The following is a 21,218-nucleotide window of genomic DNA, read 5'->3' on the forward strand; positions in this document are numbered from 1 at the left end:
GATGCGCGTAAAAACAAGTTGTGAAACTCATCAAATGCCAAAAAATTAACCAGTGTCTAAATTTGAGCTTGAGGCCCAGGCCAAATGGCCCCCCCCTCTGACTGGCCCTGCAACCAGCTCAATAGTATAATATCTATATTTGTTTAGTAAGTATGTGAATGGGTTGCTGGGAAAGTAACTTAAAATGACAGGCTCTGACCGTCAGGCAATGCAGTTTATATTAGATCACTGATATCCTTAGTGTCTGAGACAAATAAAGATATACCAATGAATCCAGTCAATGGAAGGATAATATGCAAAAAGCAGCTCTGTGAAAATGACTTTACTACTGATCATTTTATAACAGGCATAGAACTTGAAATCTAGTTTATTAATTGAATCATATCAACAAGACATTCTGAAAAAACCAACCTTGTTGAAATATGTTCCAGTTAAACACGATAAAGAACATGACAAAAGTTTCTATGGTATGTTTTAAGCCAAATTACCTTTAAAGGATACTATTTGTCATTTTTCAAAATATTCTGAATGCATTTTCGCTGTATCTTGCCTCACTGACCATGGCCTATGGGAGCATTTGTAAAACTGAACTATGTTAGAACAAAGAGGAAAAAAAACCCCAAACACACAAAAACACATCTGGACAAAAGTGGAAATGCCCTTGTATCCTGAACATATTATCTATCCTATCAAATAACAGAGCAAAGGACACCTGCTCAATTCTACTACTAATTCTTCCACATTTAGACATTTTGTAGGGTTCCTTTTTGATTTTCACCTCACTAAAGAGCTCCTGATGGAGCCATATTGGCGTCTTTCTATTCTTCCTATCTTTTCTTCACATCAGGATAGTTTGCAGTTATGCCTTTAATATATCCTTGAGAAACTGCCATTTCTCCTGAACTGCTTTATCCCTTACATTTTCGCCCCCTCAGACCTTACTTACCAGTTCTCTGAGTTTGCTAAAGTCTACTTTTTTGAAGTCTATGTGTTCTGACTCCTTCCTTTCATTATAATCATTAAATCTCTCATTTCATGATCACTTTCACCCAAATTGCCTTCCACCTTCAGATCCGCAACCAATTCCTCCCTCTTAGTCAGAATTAAGTCTAAAATGGCTGTCTACCGATTACTTCTTCCACTTTCTGGAACAAAAAGGTATCCCCAATACGTTGCAAGACCTTATTGGAGATTGTGTTTTTTGCTATATTACTTTTTCAACAGATGTCTCAGTAGTTGAAATCTCGCTTTACTACCAGGTCTTGTGTTTTGGATATTTCTGTTATTTGTTCTAAAAATGCCCCGTTCACCTCTTCTTCCTGATTTGGTGGTCTATGGTAGACTCCTCCCATGAGGTTACCTCTTTTATCTTTTTATTTTTTACCTCAGAGTCTAAACTGGTCTGTCTCCCACCTGCTTCTGGACCTCAGCACAAGTGTATATGTTCTTGACGTATAATGAAATGTCTCCTCCTTTTTTACACTGCCTGTCCTTTCTGAACAAGCTACCCCCCATACCAATATTCCAGTCATGAGATTTATCCTACCAAGTCTCTGTGATGCCAATTAAGTCATAATTCAGCTTATGTACTACTACTGTCAGTTCTTCCTATTTATTCCCCATACTCCTTGCATTTGTGTATAGATATGTAAGATGTTGATCAGATTCCCTCACTGATTTCCCCTTAGTGGGTCCTATGACTCTATTGTAATTTTCCGTGTCCCCCTCCCCAAATCTAACTCTCTGTTAAAGTTGTCTTTTTGTATACTTTTACCTGTGGTTTTTGCTACCTGCCCCCTTTGAACCTAGTTTAAAACTCTCCTCACTAGGTTGGCAAGTCCATGCATCAAGATTATCTTTCCTTTCTTGGTCAGATGGACCCCATCTCCTTCCAGAACACCTTCTTCCTGGAACAGCATCCTGTGGTTGAGGAAGCTCACATTGACACCATCTATTCAGCCGTGAATTCATCTTCAGGAGTGCATGTCCTTGGGGGTGCAGGTTTTGCTCCTTTCCATCCTCAACTCCTCCGCCCTTGATCCCAGAGCCTTGTAGTCACTGCTGATCTGCTCATGATACCGCCAGGTCTGACCCTTAGTGCCCATGTGGATGAGCAGCATAGGGTAGTGATCAGAGGGAAGGATGAGCCTCAGCAACCTTCTCATAATGTCTCAGATGCAAGCTCCAGGCAGGCAGCACACCTCCCAGGATATCATGTCAGGTTGAGAGATGGATGCCTCCATTTCCCTCAGAAGAGAGTCCCTCACCATCAACTCACTATGTCTCCACCTCTAGGGTGTGGTGGTCTTGAGCTTTCAAGCCTTGGGGGCGAGTGGATCTTTCTCCTCAGCCAGTGGGGTCTGCTCATCGCCTTCTGTTTCTGGTACAGAAGAGTGGTTTTTCACCTCGATGAATGGGGGACCTGGGTGGGGGGGTAAAGTGCTGTCTACTCCCCGAGGTGGCCAGCAGTCAGTTCCTCCTTTGGTTCTGCTGTAGTCATCTATAGTCAGCCAGCATCCTCCATCCCAGATGTCTCCATGTGTGTCCTGTTAGTGAAGTCCTCATGTTACACAGGCAAGCCACCTCCTCCTGCACCTCTCTTATCTGCTTCCTAGGGGACTCCACCAACAGACACCTCTCACACAGGGTGGTTCCCCTGCCTGGCTTTCATTGGCAGTGACATGCAGCCTGCGTTCCCAGCAAGACCAGGGCCGGTATGGAAGCCTCCAGACCAGAGGCGATGCATGGGGGACACGTGGGGTCACGTGCTCCGCCCCCCGCCCCCCAGATTTCTCAGGATGCCTCTTGCTAGGATGCCCAGGAGCAAGGAGGCAGCATCTCTCCCTGAGAGCAACTGGCTGAGCCTCCTCCCTCTCCCCTCCACCCCTGCTACATAGGGCTGCTTCTCCTTCCTCGCTGCTGGAGTCCCAGCGCTTCCCGCTGCCTGCTTTGCAGACTGTCCACTGAGGTGAGTCAGGAGGTGGAGGCAGAGCCAATGCACTAGCCACAGTTACTTGTTGCCTCTGCTCAAGGGTCAGGATGACTGTCTGATGGAGGCCACCACAGGTGCAGGGAGAGGAGGAGCTAGCAGCGGTGTTGGTGACGTGCTGTTTTTCCTTGTGGAGTACCTGCAAGATAAGGAAAGAAAAAATGACAAACAACCCTACCTCCCTGCCTTCTTCTGCTAGCGAACACAGCTAGTTAATTGCTTTAGTCTCCCAGCTGCCTTTGTCGTACCAGTCACTGGCAGCCTGCCTAGTTTTGAAAACTAGGATCCACACACAGCTGGAATGGGTGACTCAACCCCTCTCACTCAGCCACCTCTAATTGCTGTCCTATCCAATCACAAGCTACACTGCTCTCACTTCCAAGGACTCACTGCTAGAAAGCAGGTGCTAATACGCCTAACTTCAGAACACCTTAGCCCAGTCAGCAACCAAGCCTAGATTCCAAAACACAGCCAATGCAGCAACCAGCCCAGAGTCCTACCAAACTCAGTGGCAAGTTCCAAGCAAAGAAAGTGCTCCTCTTTTGTCCCGCAAAGGTAATCAACAGCAATAAGACAGAAGTGTCCCAGATATACTCACCAGTTAGCTAGCTACCTCTCTTAGTCTCCCAGCTGCCTTCATCTCACCAGCCATTGGAAGCCTGCAAATGTTTTGAAGTTGGGCCCCACACACAGCTAGAATGGGTGACTCAACCCGTCTCACTCCTCCGCCTCTACTCATTGGCCTATCCAATCACATGCTGCACTGCTCTCACTTCAAAGGACCCCCTGGTATATATATTTCATATCCACATTAAAAACACTGTGTGATTTTAACTATAGAGCTGTGACCTGCACCTCAATAATAAATAAATGTAACATTACACTGAAGTCCTCTTAAATCTCTTTCAGAGTTTTATTGGTGAAATGCTTTAATTAACTTGTGTTTTTATTCACAGATCAGTTATGTCATTTCAAACGTTAGAAAAAACACACTGAAATTCATGTGCGAAAAACTCATGCGTAATAAGCTTGTCTAGGAAGAACATGTCCCAGGTCTTGCAGCACTCCCTGTTCACTGAAGAACTGCTGTTCTGGATGCAGTCAATAACAAGCAGAAGAACAGTGCTGTGCTGCTAATCCATCAGTCTTTGGAAGAAATATATAAAAGTGCTAGTGACATTTTCATAGGAGTTAGAAATAGAAGTGACCTGGGCAGGGCTATGAAAAATTTTCATAAGGAACACAGAGGCCACTTGAACTGAGCCAGATTTCAGTGTCCATTTTCCATCGCAAGCCACAGCCCAGGTTCACACAAGGCTCTTGAAGTTGGACTGAAGTCCCCTTCCCTCACCAACACCCCTCTTCCCACAACCCTGCCATTAACCCTATCGGCAAGCAGAGGAAATAATGGGATATCCTTATAACAAAGGTCCCCACAAAGGCCTCACCTCATTATTTTACACAGCCTCCCAATTGCTTTCCTTAGATTTGAACTGTGATGGGCAGCAATTCAGGTGCCCCACCACATTTTGCCATCCCATCTTAACGAGAGTGAGTAGCTTGCCTGCTTCCACTTTGTAAACATTTTGGTTCATAGATTCATAGTTTTTTAAGGCCAGAGGGACCATTAGAGAATCTAGTCTGACTGCCTGTATATCACAGTCCATAGCATTTCTCGCAGTTACCCCTATATTGAGCCCAGTAACTCTCTGTACCACTAGTAGGGATAATGCAAGGGGCCAGCGAAGGTGTCTTGTGCCTTTGTATTTTATGCCTCTGGGGGCCAGTTTTGCACTTATGCAGGTTAGGGAAATTCTGAGAGCAGCCCTTGGTCCTGCCTCAGTGCAAGGGGATGGAGTGGATCACGTTCTGAGATCCCTTCCAGCGCTATATTTCTGATTTCTGTGATTCTAACTTGTGCTTCCTCCTCATGCTCTTTGCCTACCCCAGAAAGCTCTCTGCATTGAGTGCTCATGTGGCAGGCTTGGACCACCAGATTATGTGCTTGGTGGAAAGGTCCCCTGTGCACTCACCAGGAGAGCCTTATATCCCCCCTATGGCTTCTCTGTGCTGGTGTAACTGGTACAAAGACACCACCATGCAACTATGAATCAAATCCTTATGGAGCAGTGGGCTTGCCTACTTCCCCATCATCCATGCTTGAGCTGGGCATTTTGTGGCTAAAGCATGGATCTCTGTCTCCTCCTCCCCACAATTCCATACAGAAATCTTCAAATGGATTGTCCCCTGCTCACTCTTCCATCTTATACAATGGGACTGGCTTCAAACTCAAACATTTACCTCTGCGGACCCACCTTTTATAGGCTTGTCCCTGAGAAACTCCACCCCCATTTGGCAGGGTTTCTAAAGCCTGGAAGGGGAGGGAAAGCCCTCTGGCAAAAATGCAAGATGGAGGTCATTTCAGTGTATTCATTAATCCCCTCCATGACTGTAAATTGCAGGCCATTTCATAGGGAGATCTTAGGCGGGATAGGCTGTCGTTAGTTAGCCTGCGAACTAGAGAGCCAGGGAGAACTACATTCTCCATCTAACAGCCAAATTAAAAAACCCGCTTTATATTTGTGATAGCCAAGCATCTCTCTCTTTCATGAGTTTTGCTACAGTCAGGACATGCTCTAACAGGACTTCCTTTATGACCTTTGGACAAGTAACAACTTTGTTTCCCTTTCTGTGAAATGAGGATAATAATACTTCCCTACCTCAACAGGGAGTTCAGGCTTAATCCATTATTCATGTCTTGGGATCCTTGGACAGGAGGCACTATATAAATGCTTGTAGCTATAATTAGCATTTCCTGGGCTGAGATCCTCTCTCTCTTTGTTTAGTGATGCGATGGTCTGTAACAAGTATTCCAGGTTGGAACAGCAGCTGCAGCCTGGTGGTGGGGTGAGGTGGAGTCCATCTCCCACTTAGGTCCCTGCACAAAGCTTATTTACTTCTGAATAAAATGCTATTGATAATAGAAATTAAACTCATGGAGGTTCAGCTGCTAATACTGGTTGGTAGAGGTTCTATATGATCCTTGCTTCTCAACAGGAAAGATTTAGAATTTTGTGTTTAACAAAAGTTTTGTATTTGGTGCTTAGCAGAAAGAGCTGGTATTTGGTAGCTTCTTGCACATTTATTTGTATGCTTTGGCTATTTTGATTTCAGAAGAAAATTAAAAGTAACTAGAAATCTGTAAATAAAAGGCAAGTTCCCCTTAAGAAAAAGCTGAAGTAATTTGGCTACTTGGAGAATCATTGTTTAGCAATTTATGCTGTGGGTGCTTGGAATTCAATTCTATTGTACCTTATCTGAATTGCTTTGAAAAAGGTCACATGAGGAGGAAAGGAAGTTTTGACTTTCACAAGCCTGTTATTGCTAAGGAAACCACTTCCTTAGTATTCACATATTCAGCATGTCTCCAGTTTTGGCTCTCGGACAAATTACATTGTGCTACTGCATCACGTAACAAACAAGGGTGGGGGGAATATTGTTTAAAAAAAACCCCAGCCTATTTTAAAAACAAAAATACAGTCTTCCCAGGTTTCGCCTGACATGTTTTACATACTCCATTTAAGTAGGAATGACTGGCCTTCTTTAACCTCAACTGGATATCTAGAATGCACAAAAATGATGATAATCTGTCACTAATCATTGGCAATGACTCTGTGTAATCTTGGATACTGGGAGCCTCATTTTCAAATATGGATGCATCCAAATCTTCCTCCTTGTACTTACTCAATTCAGCATTTAAATGCGTAATTGCCTATTCCAGGTGAGCCAATCTGAGTAGCCAAATGTGGAATTCAGTGACCTCGTTAAGGCATTTACATTTGAAAATTGGATCCATAGGAACTGTCCCTTTCTCCAACTTCTAATTTGAACAAAAAAATAGAAAGAGGTGAGAGTTACTGTGGTTTAGGACTAAATGTAGTCTTTGTAACCCAACTGTAGAAAAAGTTGCTTTGAAGAAATATGTTTGCTGCTCTCAAACTGACAAGAGCCTGTATCATAACTAAGCTTCTTTATTTCTAATTAAATAAAAAAAAAAAGCGTGTAATATGCCTCAGGCTATAATTGGGTTTTATTATAAATATACAGTAATTACCAAAAGTATGAGGCACACACAAATAATGGAAATTGTGCAACTAAACCACTGTGCAACTCGTTGATAATTTACGAGTTACTGTTTCCTTTGATGCATCAAGAGCTACTTGTCTGAGTATTTTCAATAGAAGCCGCGTAGTCTAGTGAACTGAATTTAGGACTATGGAAGCCAGGAACTCAGAATTCTAATTCTGAATCTGCTGCTCATGTCCTGTGGGGTCTCTGGCAAATTATTTAATCTCCCTGCATCTGTTTCCCCATCTGTAAAATAGTGATGATAAAATTGAGCTACCTCAGGGAGGAGTTGTAAAGATTAGTTAATGTAGATCATCTTGTGCACTTGGACTTGAGGTTTCAGATTTGTTTAATACTGGACACCACTTGCACAGCCTTTTTGGAACAGTAAGGCTGTGGTTATTATTATTAACATCTTCTACAAGGCAGGACATCAGGAAGGAAGGAAACAGTGTATTGCTAGTTTTCTCTCATCCAGCCAATCCCACCTCCTCCATCCATATGTGCAATGCTTCCTGGCGGTACCTAGGGTTCTGAGGCACCTTTCAACCATCTGCTCTTAGCAGGAGGAAGCCTTGTCTGTGCCTGCTGGGGTGTGGGTGGTCAACTCCCCAATTCCACCAGCCTGAGGCAAATCAGACACTGTCCACTAGGCCTCGCAGACCCTCCTGTCTCTCTATAGGTTAGCAATTGGCAGCCTTGAGCCCTTCAAGTGTCTCCCTGGAGTGTCCAGCCCTATGTCTAGTGGACACTTGCAGTATTCACAGATTCACTGTTTCCAAAGCAACTGTACACCCAGATTATCAATTCCACCTCAGATCACTGATCTGCTTAACACACATGTCTAACGGAGTATTGCTCACCCAAAAACCTTGCAGTGCTTTACAGTCAGATTTGGCTGTGACCCTCCTTTCATGAGACAGACACACTGTCCTCTTGCCTCCCTTGTGTTTTCTTGCACCCCCAAGATATACCAGAACAATCCTTTGTCTTGATTCATAAACAGGAATACCCCCTCCGCACTGTTTGTTTCATCTTGGAGATTTCTTATTTGCCTGTGGCTCAGTATGCAAGCAGGCATACACTGGGAGGCATATAATGCACAATGACTAGAGAGGGAGATAGGGGTCTGTTACCTCCTGCTGGAAAGGAACATTTCTGAGGTATGTCACTTCCTGGTGATCTGCCTTAAATCCAAGACCTTAAGAACATAAATTTTAGTATAGAGGTATAACTCCTTAAATATTATCTGTACATACATTTTTCAATTACGACAACCAATGGGCTATTGTCTATCAGTAGACACCCATATGCCACCCTTCTATGAACTGTTATGCAGATATCTATGCCAGGGGATCCCTGTAAAACCCTGTGCACCCCACGTGCCCTCTGCCAGTTGGCCTCAAGGGGTCCTTGGGTCACAGTATGGATGACACCTAATCATAGAATCATAGAATATCAGGGTTGGAAGGGACCTCAAGAGGTCATAGTCCAACCCCCTGCTCAAATCCTCTTTTCCATGTGGAGAACCCTCTATGCATGGATCAGGGGGTTGCACACTCTCTTCCTTCCTAATTTGTAGGAAAAATAGCTTGGTTTATGCGGATTTTATTGTAATTATTCCAAAACTCTTGGTGTGTGCACATGTGCATATTCTTCAGACATTCTGATCACTTCAGGAATGAGTTCCATAATCTGGGTTCAGTGCCTGTGAAAGCCCTTTCTCCTGCACCCGGCAGGGTCTCTTGTCAACAATGTAATGGTTCCAGTGTAACATAGTGGTTGTAGTAGGTCATGGCTGGAGGATTAGGTAACTAGGGCTTTGAACATCAGGACAGAGACCTTTAATTGATCTCTATGTTCAATGAGGAGCCGGTCTAGAGACGTGCATGGGAGTGATGTGTTCATGATGATCTGTGCTGAGAAGCAGACAGGCTGTTATGTTGCTAAGAAGACATAACAGAACATGGCCATTATGTTTGGCAGCAGATATGTTTTTAATGAGCTACATGCTACCATGCATTACATGGTTTAAGTTGTAGTAAAGCACTAGCAAAAAAAGGTCAAAAGTATAGCGCTCACTAGCTAGCATGCAGCCTGATACATTAGACCATTATAATGTTCTCAGCAGAAAAGTAGCTACGCAGGGACTGTAAGGAACCCAGAAGCCCTGAAAATGGAGAATTTTGATTGACAAAGGGCAGGAATGCTACCCTGTGAAACTGGTGAAAAATAACTCAAGGCCAGCACTAGCTCTAGTAAGCTAATTTACATAAGTGCTGGGTGTTTGCATGTCCCCGGTGCGCTGGTGGATGAGACTACTGAGTGCAGTGGGAGGGAAAATGAGATTCTCCTCCCCCTTACTTTGTATGTCTACACTGTTACGCACACTGTGAGGGGCAGGACTCTGCCTGCTGTGAGGGTATGTCTGTATTACAGGTGAAGATGAGGTGGACGTACCCACACTAGCTTTAGTTTAGCTAGCACAGGTAACAAAAGTAGCCTAGACATGGCAGGCTGGGCTTTAGCACAAGCGAAGCTCCCAGGTACAAGTCCACAAGGGAGCCCGGGAACATACTCAGTTTGCTAGCCTGTGTCACCACAACTACAAAACTATTGTTATGGAGGCTATCTAGATTAAAGTTTGCGCAGTAGGCCTATCTGAGCTGTAGTCACACCTTCACTGGCAAGGTAGACATACCCTGAGCAAGCCTCTAATATATCTGCAATCTTGGTGCCAGGCTGATGTAGCCTGCCTCTTTGCTCATCCACATATCCTTGATCCTGCTTTTTTTGTGAGGTCCACTGCCATTTATTTCCCTTCCCTTTTATGGATTTACTTATTTCCTAGTGCATTAACTACTCTTCTGGGTCTCTGTGACAATGCCTGTGATTACACAGTTTGCTGTTTTCCACACATCTGTGGGTAGAGTGGGCTTAATTTAGCACTCTTTTTTTACAGCATACTTTCCCACCTACCTATCTTATATCTCTCAGCAATATGGGGTAGACCAATTCTTCTGAAAAGCCTGACCTTGAGCATGCGGGCCCAAGTCTGATTTCACTTCCATTGGCATGATTATTAGACTTCAGTGGCAGTACTGTTGATTTATTCTGGTGTAACCAAGATTTGAAATTTCACCGACAGCAAGTATTTATTATAGAAGAATATCAGGGGAGAAGCAAACAAAATAGCCAGTGCCATTGAGATTGTGCCAAGATCTGTTTCAATGTCATTTGGAAATCACATCTGGGAGACTGAAATTCACACCCAGGATCTCTTTTACTTCCCCTCCAAAGAAGAATTAACTTATGAGTAACTAAAAAAATCAAACCCCAAACTCAACAAATTGGAAAAATTACTGATGGACGTAACAAAACACATTCAATCTCACTGGTTTCTTGCGCTGCTTTTTTGTTACCTCCTATGATCTTTTATTTCTACGTTGTTTTTTCAGAATGGAACCTCTTTGGGGCAGGAAACCTGTGACTATGAAGACTCTTAATCATAATCATCAAAGACCAGATAGTGTCTAGAGATACAGCCCTGAACAAAGGATTGTGTATGTCTGGAGCTAGGGGGGAGATCTGAGCAGGCAATGCAGTTGTGTGTCCAGACTCAAGAAGCAGGCAGCCCACTGCTGAGCCCACACTCCACATTGCCAGCAAGCAGCACTGCTGTCAGATGACTAGGCCTACATCCCCACAAATGCTCGATGATTAGGGGGTGGGAAGAGAGGAGGCATTGGCCTCTCCATCCCCAGAGCCCTGATTTACTAGAGAGCTAACAGGAAGCCCTACTCCCGACTTCCTGCTGCCAGCTCCCTTCCCATTAGAAGAGGGGAATGTTGCTTCAGAGAGGAGTGTAGCTCTGTTCTAGTGGAGATATGTAAGCGGGGGAACTGTCCTGCTGTTGTGAGGAACTTTCCTGGCTTCTGCCCGGTGAAGTGAGCTAGTGAAAGGATCTGAGTCCTCGCTCCCACTTCCTTTACTCAGTGGCCTCCCTGCCCTTGAGGACTCCCCTTCGACTCTCCTGTCTAGCAGAGTCCTCATAACCCCAACAAGGCTGGGCCCAGGATTCCTGGGGAGCTCAACCAACAACCCTGCTGTGGTCTCCTAGGACAGGGGCTAGGGTGTCCCCACTCCGGGTACTCTCTCTGCACTGGGCACTTCTCTGACCCACTGATCATTACATACAATTTGAAGCAAATGCAAGTTATTTTATCAACAATTAATTTTAAAAAGAATAAGGGAAAATAGGAAAGGTTAAAGGAAACACATCACCCCGCTCTGCGGCAGGGAACATCACAAACAGTGTCTCTGGAATGTCCGGGCAGTTCACAGTCTGTCCCTTGTAAGTCCCAGGCCTCCTTCTCAGGCTCTGGCTGTGCTGCAGGGATGCTGTGGGTTGGACACTCGCTCTGGTGGTGGTCACACGCTCTCAGGCTCTAGGTGGCAGGGCCCTTCTTCCCAGCGTTGCCCCCGCCCTGTCGGGGTTACCAATCACCCTCCAAGTCTGGCCTGCAGAGCCTCTTGGCTGAGGCGTCTCCCTGTGCTGGGCCCACTGCCCAGGGTCCCCCCTCGCTCTCCTCAGCTGCTCATGACACCCGGCTCCAGACTGCTCCAGCCCCAGCTCCAGCTCCACTCTGCCTCAGCATGGCTGCTGTTCTGCCTCCAGCTCCCTTGGCTGCTTCTCTGGCCCCTCTGGCTCTGGTTGCTACAGCTCTGGTCCCAGGACAGGTCTGCTCTGCAGGCTATTTCTGTGACTCTGCTCCCAGCACTGACCTGCTTCCTGGGCTGCTTTTCTGGCCCCTCTGGCTCTGGTTGCTGCAGCTCTGCTCCCAGGGCACGTCTGCTCTCTCTGGACTGTGCCTCTGGCTTTGGGGCTGCAGCTCTGCTCCCAGGACAGGGTCTGCTCTCTCTGGGCTGCTTTTCTGGGCCCTCTGGATCTGGCACAGCTCTGATCCCCAGCTCAGCTTGCAGCCCTGCTTTCTCCTTAGCTCGGCCCCACTCTGTCTGACCCAGGCAATTCCAGCTCACACAGAGGACGGGACCTCCCTGGCCTCCTGACTCCCTGATTAGCCAGCCTGCCCTGTCATTCAGGAGCATTGACCTCTCCCCATTGTTCCTAGGGTCTGTCAGTCTCAGGGTTTTGATTCCACATTGACCTGTCCCCCTTTGAGTGCTGGGAGCTAGCAACTAAAACTCCCCCACTGAATGTTAGTAAGGGGGCAACAGTCCCCTTACAGATAGGTGATTAGTTATGGGACACCTGGTCAGATCCAGACCAATTGGTTGGCTTGAAGAAAGCCCCAGGTCCATGTTCTTGTGCTGCTGGTGGTTCAAGAGGCCACATAGGGTAGGTCTACACTGCATTGTAAACCCAGATCTGTGGGACCCCGGCTTCTGCACTCAGTGTTTCCAAGCCCAGGCTTGAGTGTCCATGGTGCATTGTAAACTTGGGCTTACCATTGCTGGACCCGGGTCTCACAGCCTTCTTACATGTCCATACTGCATTAGACAGACCTTCTGACTGAGGTCTGTGGTTTGGGCTGCATTTGCACTGCAAAATGACAGGGCTTTGACCTGAGTCACAATGAGACTTGGACACTGAACCACCCTCCTCCCCAGCAGGGTCCCAGGACCCGGGTCCTGAGTGCTTGCTGCCCCAAGTCACACAAATTTGTACGTGGGCTCAAACCAGAGCCAGAGGCTGGGCTTAGTGCGCAGTGTCAACATTCCCACACTAGAGTGACATGAAAGCTGGGAGATCAGCCCAGGAAGCAGTTTGGGTCCCAGTTACAACCAGCTTGATGGCGCAATCCAGCTCCAATGGAGAAAGCCTGGATCAGCACACTGGGCACAAGGATGGATGCTAGAAGATGCAGAAGAGACTGTGAGGAAGGGACTGGGGTTGAAGGGAAACTGGAAATGCTTGGCTACTAAAAATTGCCTAAATTGAGCCTAATTGCCTGAAGCTCCAGAATGACGACTGTGGTCAACAACTGTACTCATCAGGCACAATAGAGCTTCCTACCACAAGTGTGAACCTTGTCTGTGCAGGAGAGAGAGCTTTCTCCAGGGTCAACCTTGAATAGCGTGGAGTTTGTTCCTCAGTCTAAGGACCATCCCAAACCTCACCCCCTTTCATTCCAAATGCAAGCTACACTTCTTCAACCTTTCCTTCTGTAATCTAAGCACACAGCATATTTTAAAAACCCTATCAAAACACTTCACTGCACATACACTTCCTCCACGAGGGGAGGAATGAGGGAGAATGAATTACACATGACAGATGTTCATCACATTGCAGCACTTTAAATGACCTGTGTTCTCTGGAGATCTCTGGTGTTCTTCACCCCAAGGCCATGGGCTGGAAAGTTGGGAAAGCCTCTCTAAGATGGCAGCTCTGATCAAAATGTAACCTTGGCATGTAATGTAGGGCTGAGTTGTTATTCCTCTCTACTCCCATGCATAGGCATGTTGCCCAAGTCACAATCTAGCCCTATACTGCTCCACAAAATTGTTTCTTCTTAATTAAAAATCTGAAAATGAAGAAGTACAGTCAAGGTGATGGTGGAGTGTTGCTGAGTCTAGCAGAGCTCCTCCTAAATCTGCAGAGCTCCATAGAGCTTCCACAGAAGGGTTTCTACAGGGTTAGACTTGTAACAGACTCATCTTAAACTCCTTTGTAATTGTACAAGCAGCTGATAATGCCCAGGGATATTCCATACTCTCCCGCAAGCAAATAAATATATCAGTGCTCCAAGATTACATTTGGTACATAAGAATATCTACTCTTGGCCCATAATTGTCCACATGCCACTAGACCCCACTCATCTGTAACTCCTATTGAGATGGGGGTTAAAGTGCCAAGGATACTAAATACTATTGGCAACCCTACCATTCTGTATAAGCCACTTCAGCATCATGGCTTGCTTACTGTAGATAGGATATGGACATAGAGAATTTAAAAAAAGCATAGGATGTGTTATTTTTATTGTGGTTATTTTATAAGGGAACATGTTTGCTACCATACTATTAGTTGATCTAATTTCACAAAAAGTACGGGTCATAGCAGTAGCTAAAGATGTACTGGTTATTAAATTATACAGTAATAATACACAATAGGTGTGGCTAATAGAAAAATTTATTGCATAAAGGTTTGTTATGAAAGAATCTTACTAAAAGATTATTTTCCTTCACAAAAACACTGTCAAACAGATTAATATGGTAAAATTATGTAGGAACAAGGTAAAGATAATGCTGTGGTCTAAAGCCCTTCCAACTTTACCAAGTGCTTTAGACACAGTACAAATAAGCATGAGCATTGTATCAGGGAGGTTTGTTAACAGAAACAATTGCATTTGTGGTGGCACAATCTGCTTTTATGAATTCACTGCTTCAGAGAACTACTTTCCTGCTAATCATCATGAATTTCTCATCTATGTATTGATAAGGGTACCTATCAACTTCTTATCTAGGCAGTGAAGATTGCATGCTGTTATGTTTACTATTAATGAGGCTTCGTTTTCATCTTTATCATAGTACTGCAAAAATGTTATTCCCCCAGTTCAAACTACAAGTATAATGTTTTAGAGTGTGGATTCTTTTTTTTTTAAATTCCAGGTTTACCATGTGTGAATTAAGTAAATTAAAGCTCCTTATTGTTAGCTTTTCCCCAAACCAGGGAACTACAGTTCCTTTGCATCATTCTCTCTCTTTCCCCCTCCCGCAAAGTGTCTGGGAACTGGTGCCTAATAAGGTAGGCTTTTACGCTTCTATTGTATTTAGAAACTTAGTTGGCAGTAACCAACAGTTGTTACCCGTATGATGGGTGTTCAAAGGTGGTCAAAACTCAGTTTTTAGTGGTTAGGTGTTCACTTCATCATCAATGGTACTGGCAGTCTCCGAGACTGGGGATGGAGATGAACTACTCTCATGTCATGACTCATGGCTTCTTTTTTAGCACAGCATTGAGGCATGTTAACTGGGAGTCTGCAGAAACTTACACATGGCTACTGCCCTGCAATGAAGTATATACCCCATCCTGTCTCTGAAAGTGAGTTGTAGCTCACGAAAGCTTATGCTCAAATAAATTTGTTCGTCTCTAAGGTGCCACAAGTCCTCTTTTTCTTTCAACCTACCTGGTTGCACCAGGAGGGTAGGTTAGGCTTAATTAAAGATGAAGCCCAGCTGGGGAAGGAAATGAGTGATTATAAATGCAGGAAGTCTGGAGCAGAAAAATAAAATATTCTGTGTGGAAGTTCTAAAACACATTCAGCGTGGAATGTGGAGAAGGGGGAAAATGCCACTGAGGGAAGAGTGCTATTAGTACAATACCACGTAACACCAGGGCAGAAAGATAATATAAGGGGGGGGGAAGAGGGACAGATGAAGATGCCTACAAGTAGTACAATGAGAAATTTATAGCATTTATGACAGAAGTGAATAATTGCACTTTACAGACAGGAAAGAAGACTGAAAGAATACCAAAAGTAGCAAAACAGTATTTACATATAGGCCATCTCTCAATAGAACACACTGATGCAATTTTAAATGAAGGTACAGTAATGCAGTTTAAGCAATGTGTTTCTAATTTTTTTATTTTTTTTTTTGCTGGTACGTAGTTTAATAACACATGGTCAGGTATTAAAGGAAACTTTAAATGAAAAAAAAAATCCTTGATGTGATACATGTACAAGAAACATGGTTAGTGAGAACTTATGTTTAGACTTCCAGGATACGATATAATCTGACATGACAGAGAAATAACTACAACTATAAAGACGCTTCCTGCTCTAAAGGAAGGTCTTAGTTACATTGACATAGATGTACAGAACGTAAGTTTTGAGTACAATGCTGTTGAGATTCCTCTGCAGAATAGCACTGCCTTTATACAAACCACTAAGATTCACAACCCATCTAAAAAAAAACCTAGACAATCTAGAATTGGAAGAGTTAGTTAAGGGTGTCAAAGGCCTGGATATTATTTGTGGAGATTTTAATAGCCATAATGAATTATGAGGAAGCAGGAAAACTGATTATAATGACAAATGCCTGGAACAATTCATTGAACTGCACAGCCTGGTATTGCTCGATACTGGAGCACCTAGTAGGTTTAATTCTGTGGATAGACCCTTTGTATGTTTAGATCTGAGAATTGCAACAAGCAATATAGAATGTAAATGCAGCTGGGAAATCTATAAAGAGGCCAAGGTAATGTTGAAAACACTGAAGAAATTCCTACCTAGAGCCTTAGAAAGGCAAACTGGGGACTCTAACAGTAAATGTGCTGAATATCTAATATCCAATTGTATAAGTGATAATCTAGAGGAATTTCATGATAATACAATAAAGGGAGTTGTAACAGCAGCCAACCTAGCTATATGTAAGACACCAAACTGCCAGAAACTCAGATATCCAGTTCCCTAGTGGAACGAAGGTTGTCAAGCAACAATTAAAGAAATATATACAAACAAGCAAAAAGTACAATGAATAGCAAGGACTTAATGAACTATAAAAGATGTAAAGCAGTGGTGCAAAGAATTAAAAATGCAAGAGAGCTGGATAAAGTATTGTGGGAAAATGAACAACGATTCCAAGGTTTCAGAGAGAAATAAACAATTTAAAAGAATGAATGGGATATGGAGTAAAAACAAAAATTTATACGTGGTCTTATAGTAAATGATAAAGTTGACATTTCTAACTTAGGAAAAATGAATATTTTAGCAAAAGAGTTCCAAAAAGTTAGTAGTGATAAAAATCAAAGAAAGGAGTTTGGTGAACAAAAAATGTTTGCTGAAGAAAATTGTGAGCTCTTACATGACAGGGTAGAATATAAAGATGATGTACTGAATGAAAATTTCAGCAAACAGGAACTCAAAAAAGCTACAGGCAAAAGTAAAAATGCACTATCCCAAGTAAGGATAACATATGTAAGGCAATGCTTAAGCACCTACTGGAAGAGCACTTGTTTTACTGAATTATAGAATATGGGGAAAAGGAATACTGGCAGCAGAATGGAATTAAGCGGTAGTTATATTGATAGGAAAACCTGGCAAATTATGCAAAGACCTCATGCATATAGATCTATTGCCCTGACATCCTGTGTGGGCAACATTATGAAAAGACTGATAAATGAGAGATTAGTAGTGTACTTGGAAAAAATGAAATTATAAACCGTGTACAAAGTGGTTTCTGGAAAGGAAGATGCATAATTGATCATATTGTAAGATTAGAAACAAATACAAACCAGATTTTGATAGCTGTCTTTTTGAACACAGAAAAACGTATGACATGCTATGGAGGGAAGCTTGGATGTATAAACTAGCCGCAGTTGAAGTAAGAGGAACAACGTTTTGGTGGATAAGAGATTGCTTAAGTGGTAGAACCATGCAAGTCGGGGGGGGGGGCAGTTTGTCAAATATTTATAAATTTACTAATGGCATTTTACAGGGGAGTATTATCAGCCCAACAGTGTTTAATATTATTATTAATGCTCTCCCGGGGAGTATACAGGCAGGAATAGGTATTAGTCTATTTGCGGATGACTGTGATATATGGGCCAAATATAGAAGACTTAAGATAGCTGTGGAGAGAACCAATAAGGCACTTGGGAATTTCAGAATGGGGAGATACTTGGGGATTTAGGTTCTCACTTGCCCAAACAAAAAGGGCAAGATCTTCACCAAAAAGGAAGACTGGGGAAGAATGGAACCTATCTCTCTAAACAGAAAAAATCAGGTAGTTCAAAATGTTACATTCTTAGGAGTTATGTTCAATAAACTAACTTGGAAGGGTTACAGATATATGGTATATCAAGTATAATGGTGATATCAGAATATCAGAATTAACTATAAAGATAGGATGAATCTGCTTAAAAGTATTGCTGGGAACAACTCGGGGTGCAGATAAGAACAAACTGTTGATGCTGTAAAGGGCATTAATAAGACCATTTACAGATTATGGATACCAAGACTTTAAATCAAATTCTAAAACAACACTTAAAAAAAATTTTTTTTTTAAGTCAGAGCCCAAGATCCAAGCGAAGCTCTGGGAATCACATGTTGTGCAAGTATTACAACTCTGGAATCTCTCTTGTGTGCTGCAGGTAGCAACCCAAGAAATGCCTATAAATTTAGGTAGAAATTGTTAGATTTAACCTTTTCAGCGAAGGTTAATGAAACTAGCAAAGATAAGAGTACTAAACAAATATACGAGACAGTTGGGAATTAAGTAGGCACAAACTCCCACCTGAAAACAGGGTCAAAAGGTGGGTTAAAAGGAAGGTCTGGAAGAAATAAAAATCTTAGTCATGGGAAATCAACCGTAGCTGGATGGTTGTCTCTCCAGGTGTGGATTTGAAATTATATGATACAACAAAGGTAAGAGCAGGACTATCAAATACGACGGCTATAATTTATGAGTTTATACATGGCAAATGGGGTCAGCATTGCCAAATCTATACTGACTGCTCTAGAGATGAGAACACAGCTTTGGAAGGGACTTTTGTATCTCTGAATCTGGAATTAAGAGACCTATGAGACTACGCAATTTTGTGGCCATTATGACAGGTATATCAAGTATAATGGTGATTAGAAAGGAAGCCTCGGAAAGCAGCACTGGTTCAATCAATTATTCTTAACTAAAGAGAGTACAATTGTGTATACCTATCATAATATTGTGGATTCTGGTGCTTGCTGGGATACTGGGCACCAAAATGGCAGATAAAGCAGTGAAAAATGCCTTAAAATGAGATTGACATAAAGAGCCCTCTGAGTATACAGGACTTCAAAAGTTTGGTTAAGAGAGAACTTAAGAAGGAATGTCAAGAACTATGAACCCAAGAGAAAAAAAGGACAAGGGTCCTATCACAAATGTCCTAAACTTGATGATATTGGTATACTTAATAGCCATGATAGAAGAAGTGAAGTAGCTATACATTTAGAGGGCTAACAGGTCACTCTGACCTGAATGGTAATTTATATTTACTAAACAAGCACAAAATGGGTTATGGACACCTATAGTCCAAGAAACAGTTAAGCATCTGCTGTGGCAATGCAAGGGCAGTTACATAAAAAGAAAAAATCTATATGAAGAACTGAGACGCACCCAAGGTGAAAGAATATAGTCTGAAACGATTGGAAAATGGGGTAGTATTAAAAAAGAATTTCTTTGATTTTTAAGGATACAGTACTGGGTGAGAGGATATAGATTTTGCTTATACAAAAACTGCTGTAGGTGGCAGTCATAGCCTCATAGGTGGAGGCTGCTGCACCATAAAAAAGGAAGCAGAAAGAAAAAGAAAGAGGGGACCTTCAGGGAGAGAGAAGAATTCTGCATTCACTCCTCAGGTACAAGAGAGTAGCAAGACCCTGAGGGTTGAGGAGGAAGTCTAGGAAGAAGGTTGGCCCTGGGACCCTCTTATGGGTAGAGAAGTCTAGCAAGAGGCCAGGTGAGACACAGTACAGCCACTAGGACCAAACAAGCTTCAATGGGCTGAGCTCTGATAAAAGACAGGATCTGGACTTCCCGAAAGAGAGCCCTGGCAGGTGGTTAACTGAGGGACTGTATAAGGGAAACTTAGGAGGGATGAAAAGTGAAGATGGGTTAAATTGTACACTTGGTATGAGATTTACTGGCAGATTCCAGGGGGAAGTTCTGACCCTGAAAGGAGGGTGAATTTATAGAGGATGTGAGAGAGGTCTGCTGACAGACTTGGTAGGAAGAAGTCCAAAGAGGCAGCAGTAAGGAGTCTGACATGGTAGACTTTGGCTGCTGGTTGTAGGGTCCTTGGACTGGAACCTAGCGTAGGGGGAGGACCTGTGTTCCCCTGCTGGCCATCAGGGAAGGTGGCATGAAGCCCCTGATATAAATGGAAAAGGACTTTTGACAGCCCTGAGATAAGCAGCTCTAAGGACTACAGGGGGCCAGAATCAGGGCTGAAGACCTTTCGTAAGGACATTAGATTATCTGTTGGACTTCACTACCCTAGAAGGGATGGAACCTCGCTGGAGAGGCTGAGTCACAAGAAGAGGCAGACCGCTACAGGGCTGGCGCAACTGTCGGCAGAGGGTGCTAGAAGAGAGCCATCTGCGCTAGGCCCAGACATGAGGGGACGCCCTTTTACACACCTGTACTCTATCTGGTTTTTGAAAAGAGGATACCAGCCCTGGTGCTTTCTAGAGACATTGAAAACGATCACCATATCCACATCCATTATCTTTAAGTCCAGTACCTCTTTCAGTTTGCTTGTAAAATGTGGTGCATTCTGGGAACATTTAATAGAGGATAAATCTTTTCAGAAAGATAACGTCAATTTTTACTGCACCCCATGAAGACTGAGATCTTTGTCCTGCTGTACTGTCCACTTTTCTTCATCCCCAGAATTGCATACAGAGCTCGTATGTATCTCCCCAGTGTAAATGCCATACTGCAATTGGTCATCCTTCACTGTAGCCCAAGACATCTGCTTGGTGGAGAATCTTGCTGCCCAGTCCCCTGAATTGCTGACAACTATGACACCTCCTAATCCACCCACCCTGGTTTTCATATAATTCAATGCAGTGTCAGCAGCCTCCGCCGGTGACATTCCTGAAAACAAAAACACAGAAGAGTGATGATCATGTAGTATCTGCTTCTGGTCCTATTTAAGTCAATGACAAAATTCTCTTCAGACTTCACTTTGTGCAGAACCAGGCCCTCTGGTATTTCTTTCCTTTACTGAATGCTCAAGAAGTTACAAGTGCAATGGCTAGAAAAAGCTTCATTTATGGGAGGAAAGTGAACAACTGCAAATAGCTTCTATGCTGTAGTAACTGCAGAGACAGGGTTTATGTAGCTTCCCATTATTCTGAGGTTTTAGTCTTTTTGACTTAGCGTAACTGGTGAACTTTGTAGTTCAGTGACACATAATGGGACTTTTTTGAAGGGTGGTGGTGGTCACTGTTGGCAAATGTGCCACTAGCAGTGGTCTGCCAGGGAATTTCTTTCTAATAGGACTTGAACACACACAATAATTCACAGAGTGAGAGTTTAAAGTCAGGAGGGACCATTAGATCATCTAGTCTGACCTCCTGTATATGACAGGCCACCAATC

General features: G+C 43.4%; 1 protein-coding gene across 3 annotated transcripts in view; it reads right to left on the reverse strand.

Annotated features, from left to right (window-relative positions):
* Positions 1-364: 364 nt before the first annotated feature.
* ASRGL1 (asparaginase and isoaspartyl peptidase 1) overlaps positions 365-21,218 on the reverse strand; it is a 53,352-nt gene continuing 32,498 nt past the window's right edge. For 2 of the 3 annotated variants that reach the window (XM_073336394.2, XM_073336395.2), the window contains exon 7: positions 14,250-20,713. In XM_073336394.2, the coding sequence (XP_073192495.1) occupies positions 20,442-20,713 (272 nt within the window). In that variant the 3' untranslated portion in view covers positions 14,250-20,441. Of the gene's footprint in view, positions 3,129-14,249; positions 20,714-21,218 lie in introns of those variants that run through there. The other variant, XM_073336398.2, reaches the window with a different exon arrangement.

Source organism: Lepidochelys kempii, chromosome 3 (genome assembly GCF_965140285.1).
Source record: "Lepidochelys kempii isolate rLepKem1 chromosome 3, rLepKem1.hap1, whole genome shotgun sequence".
NCBI lineage: Eukaryota > Metazoa > Chordata > Testudines > Cheloniidae > Lepidochelys > Lepidochelys kempii.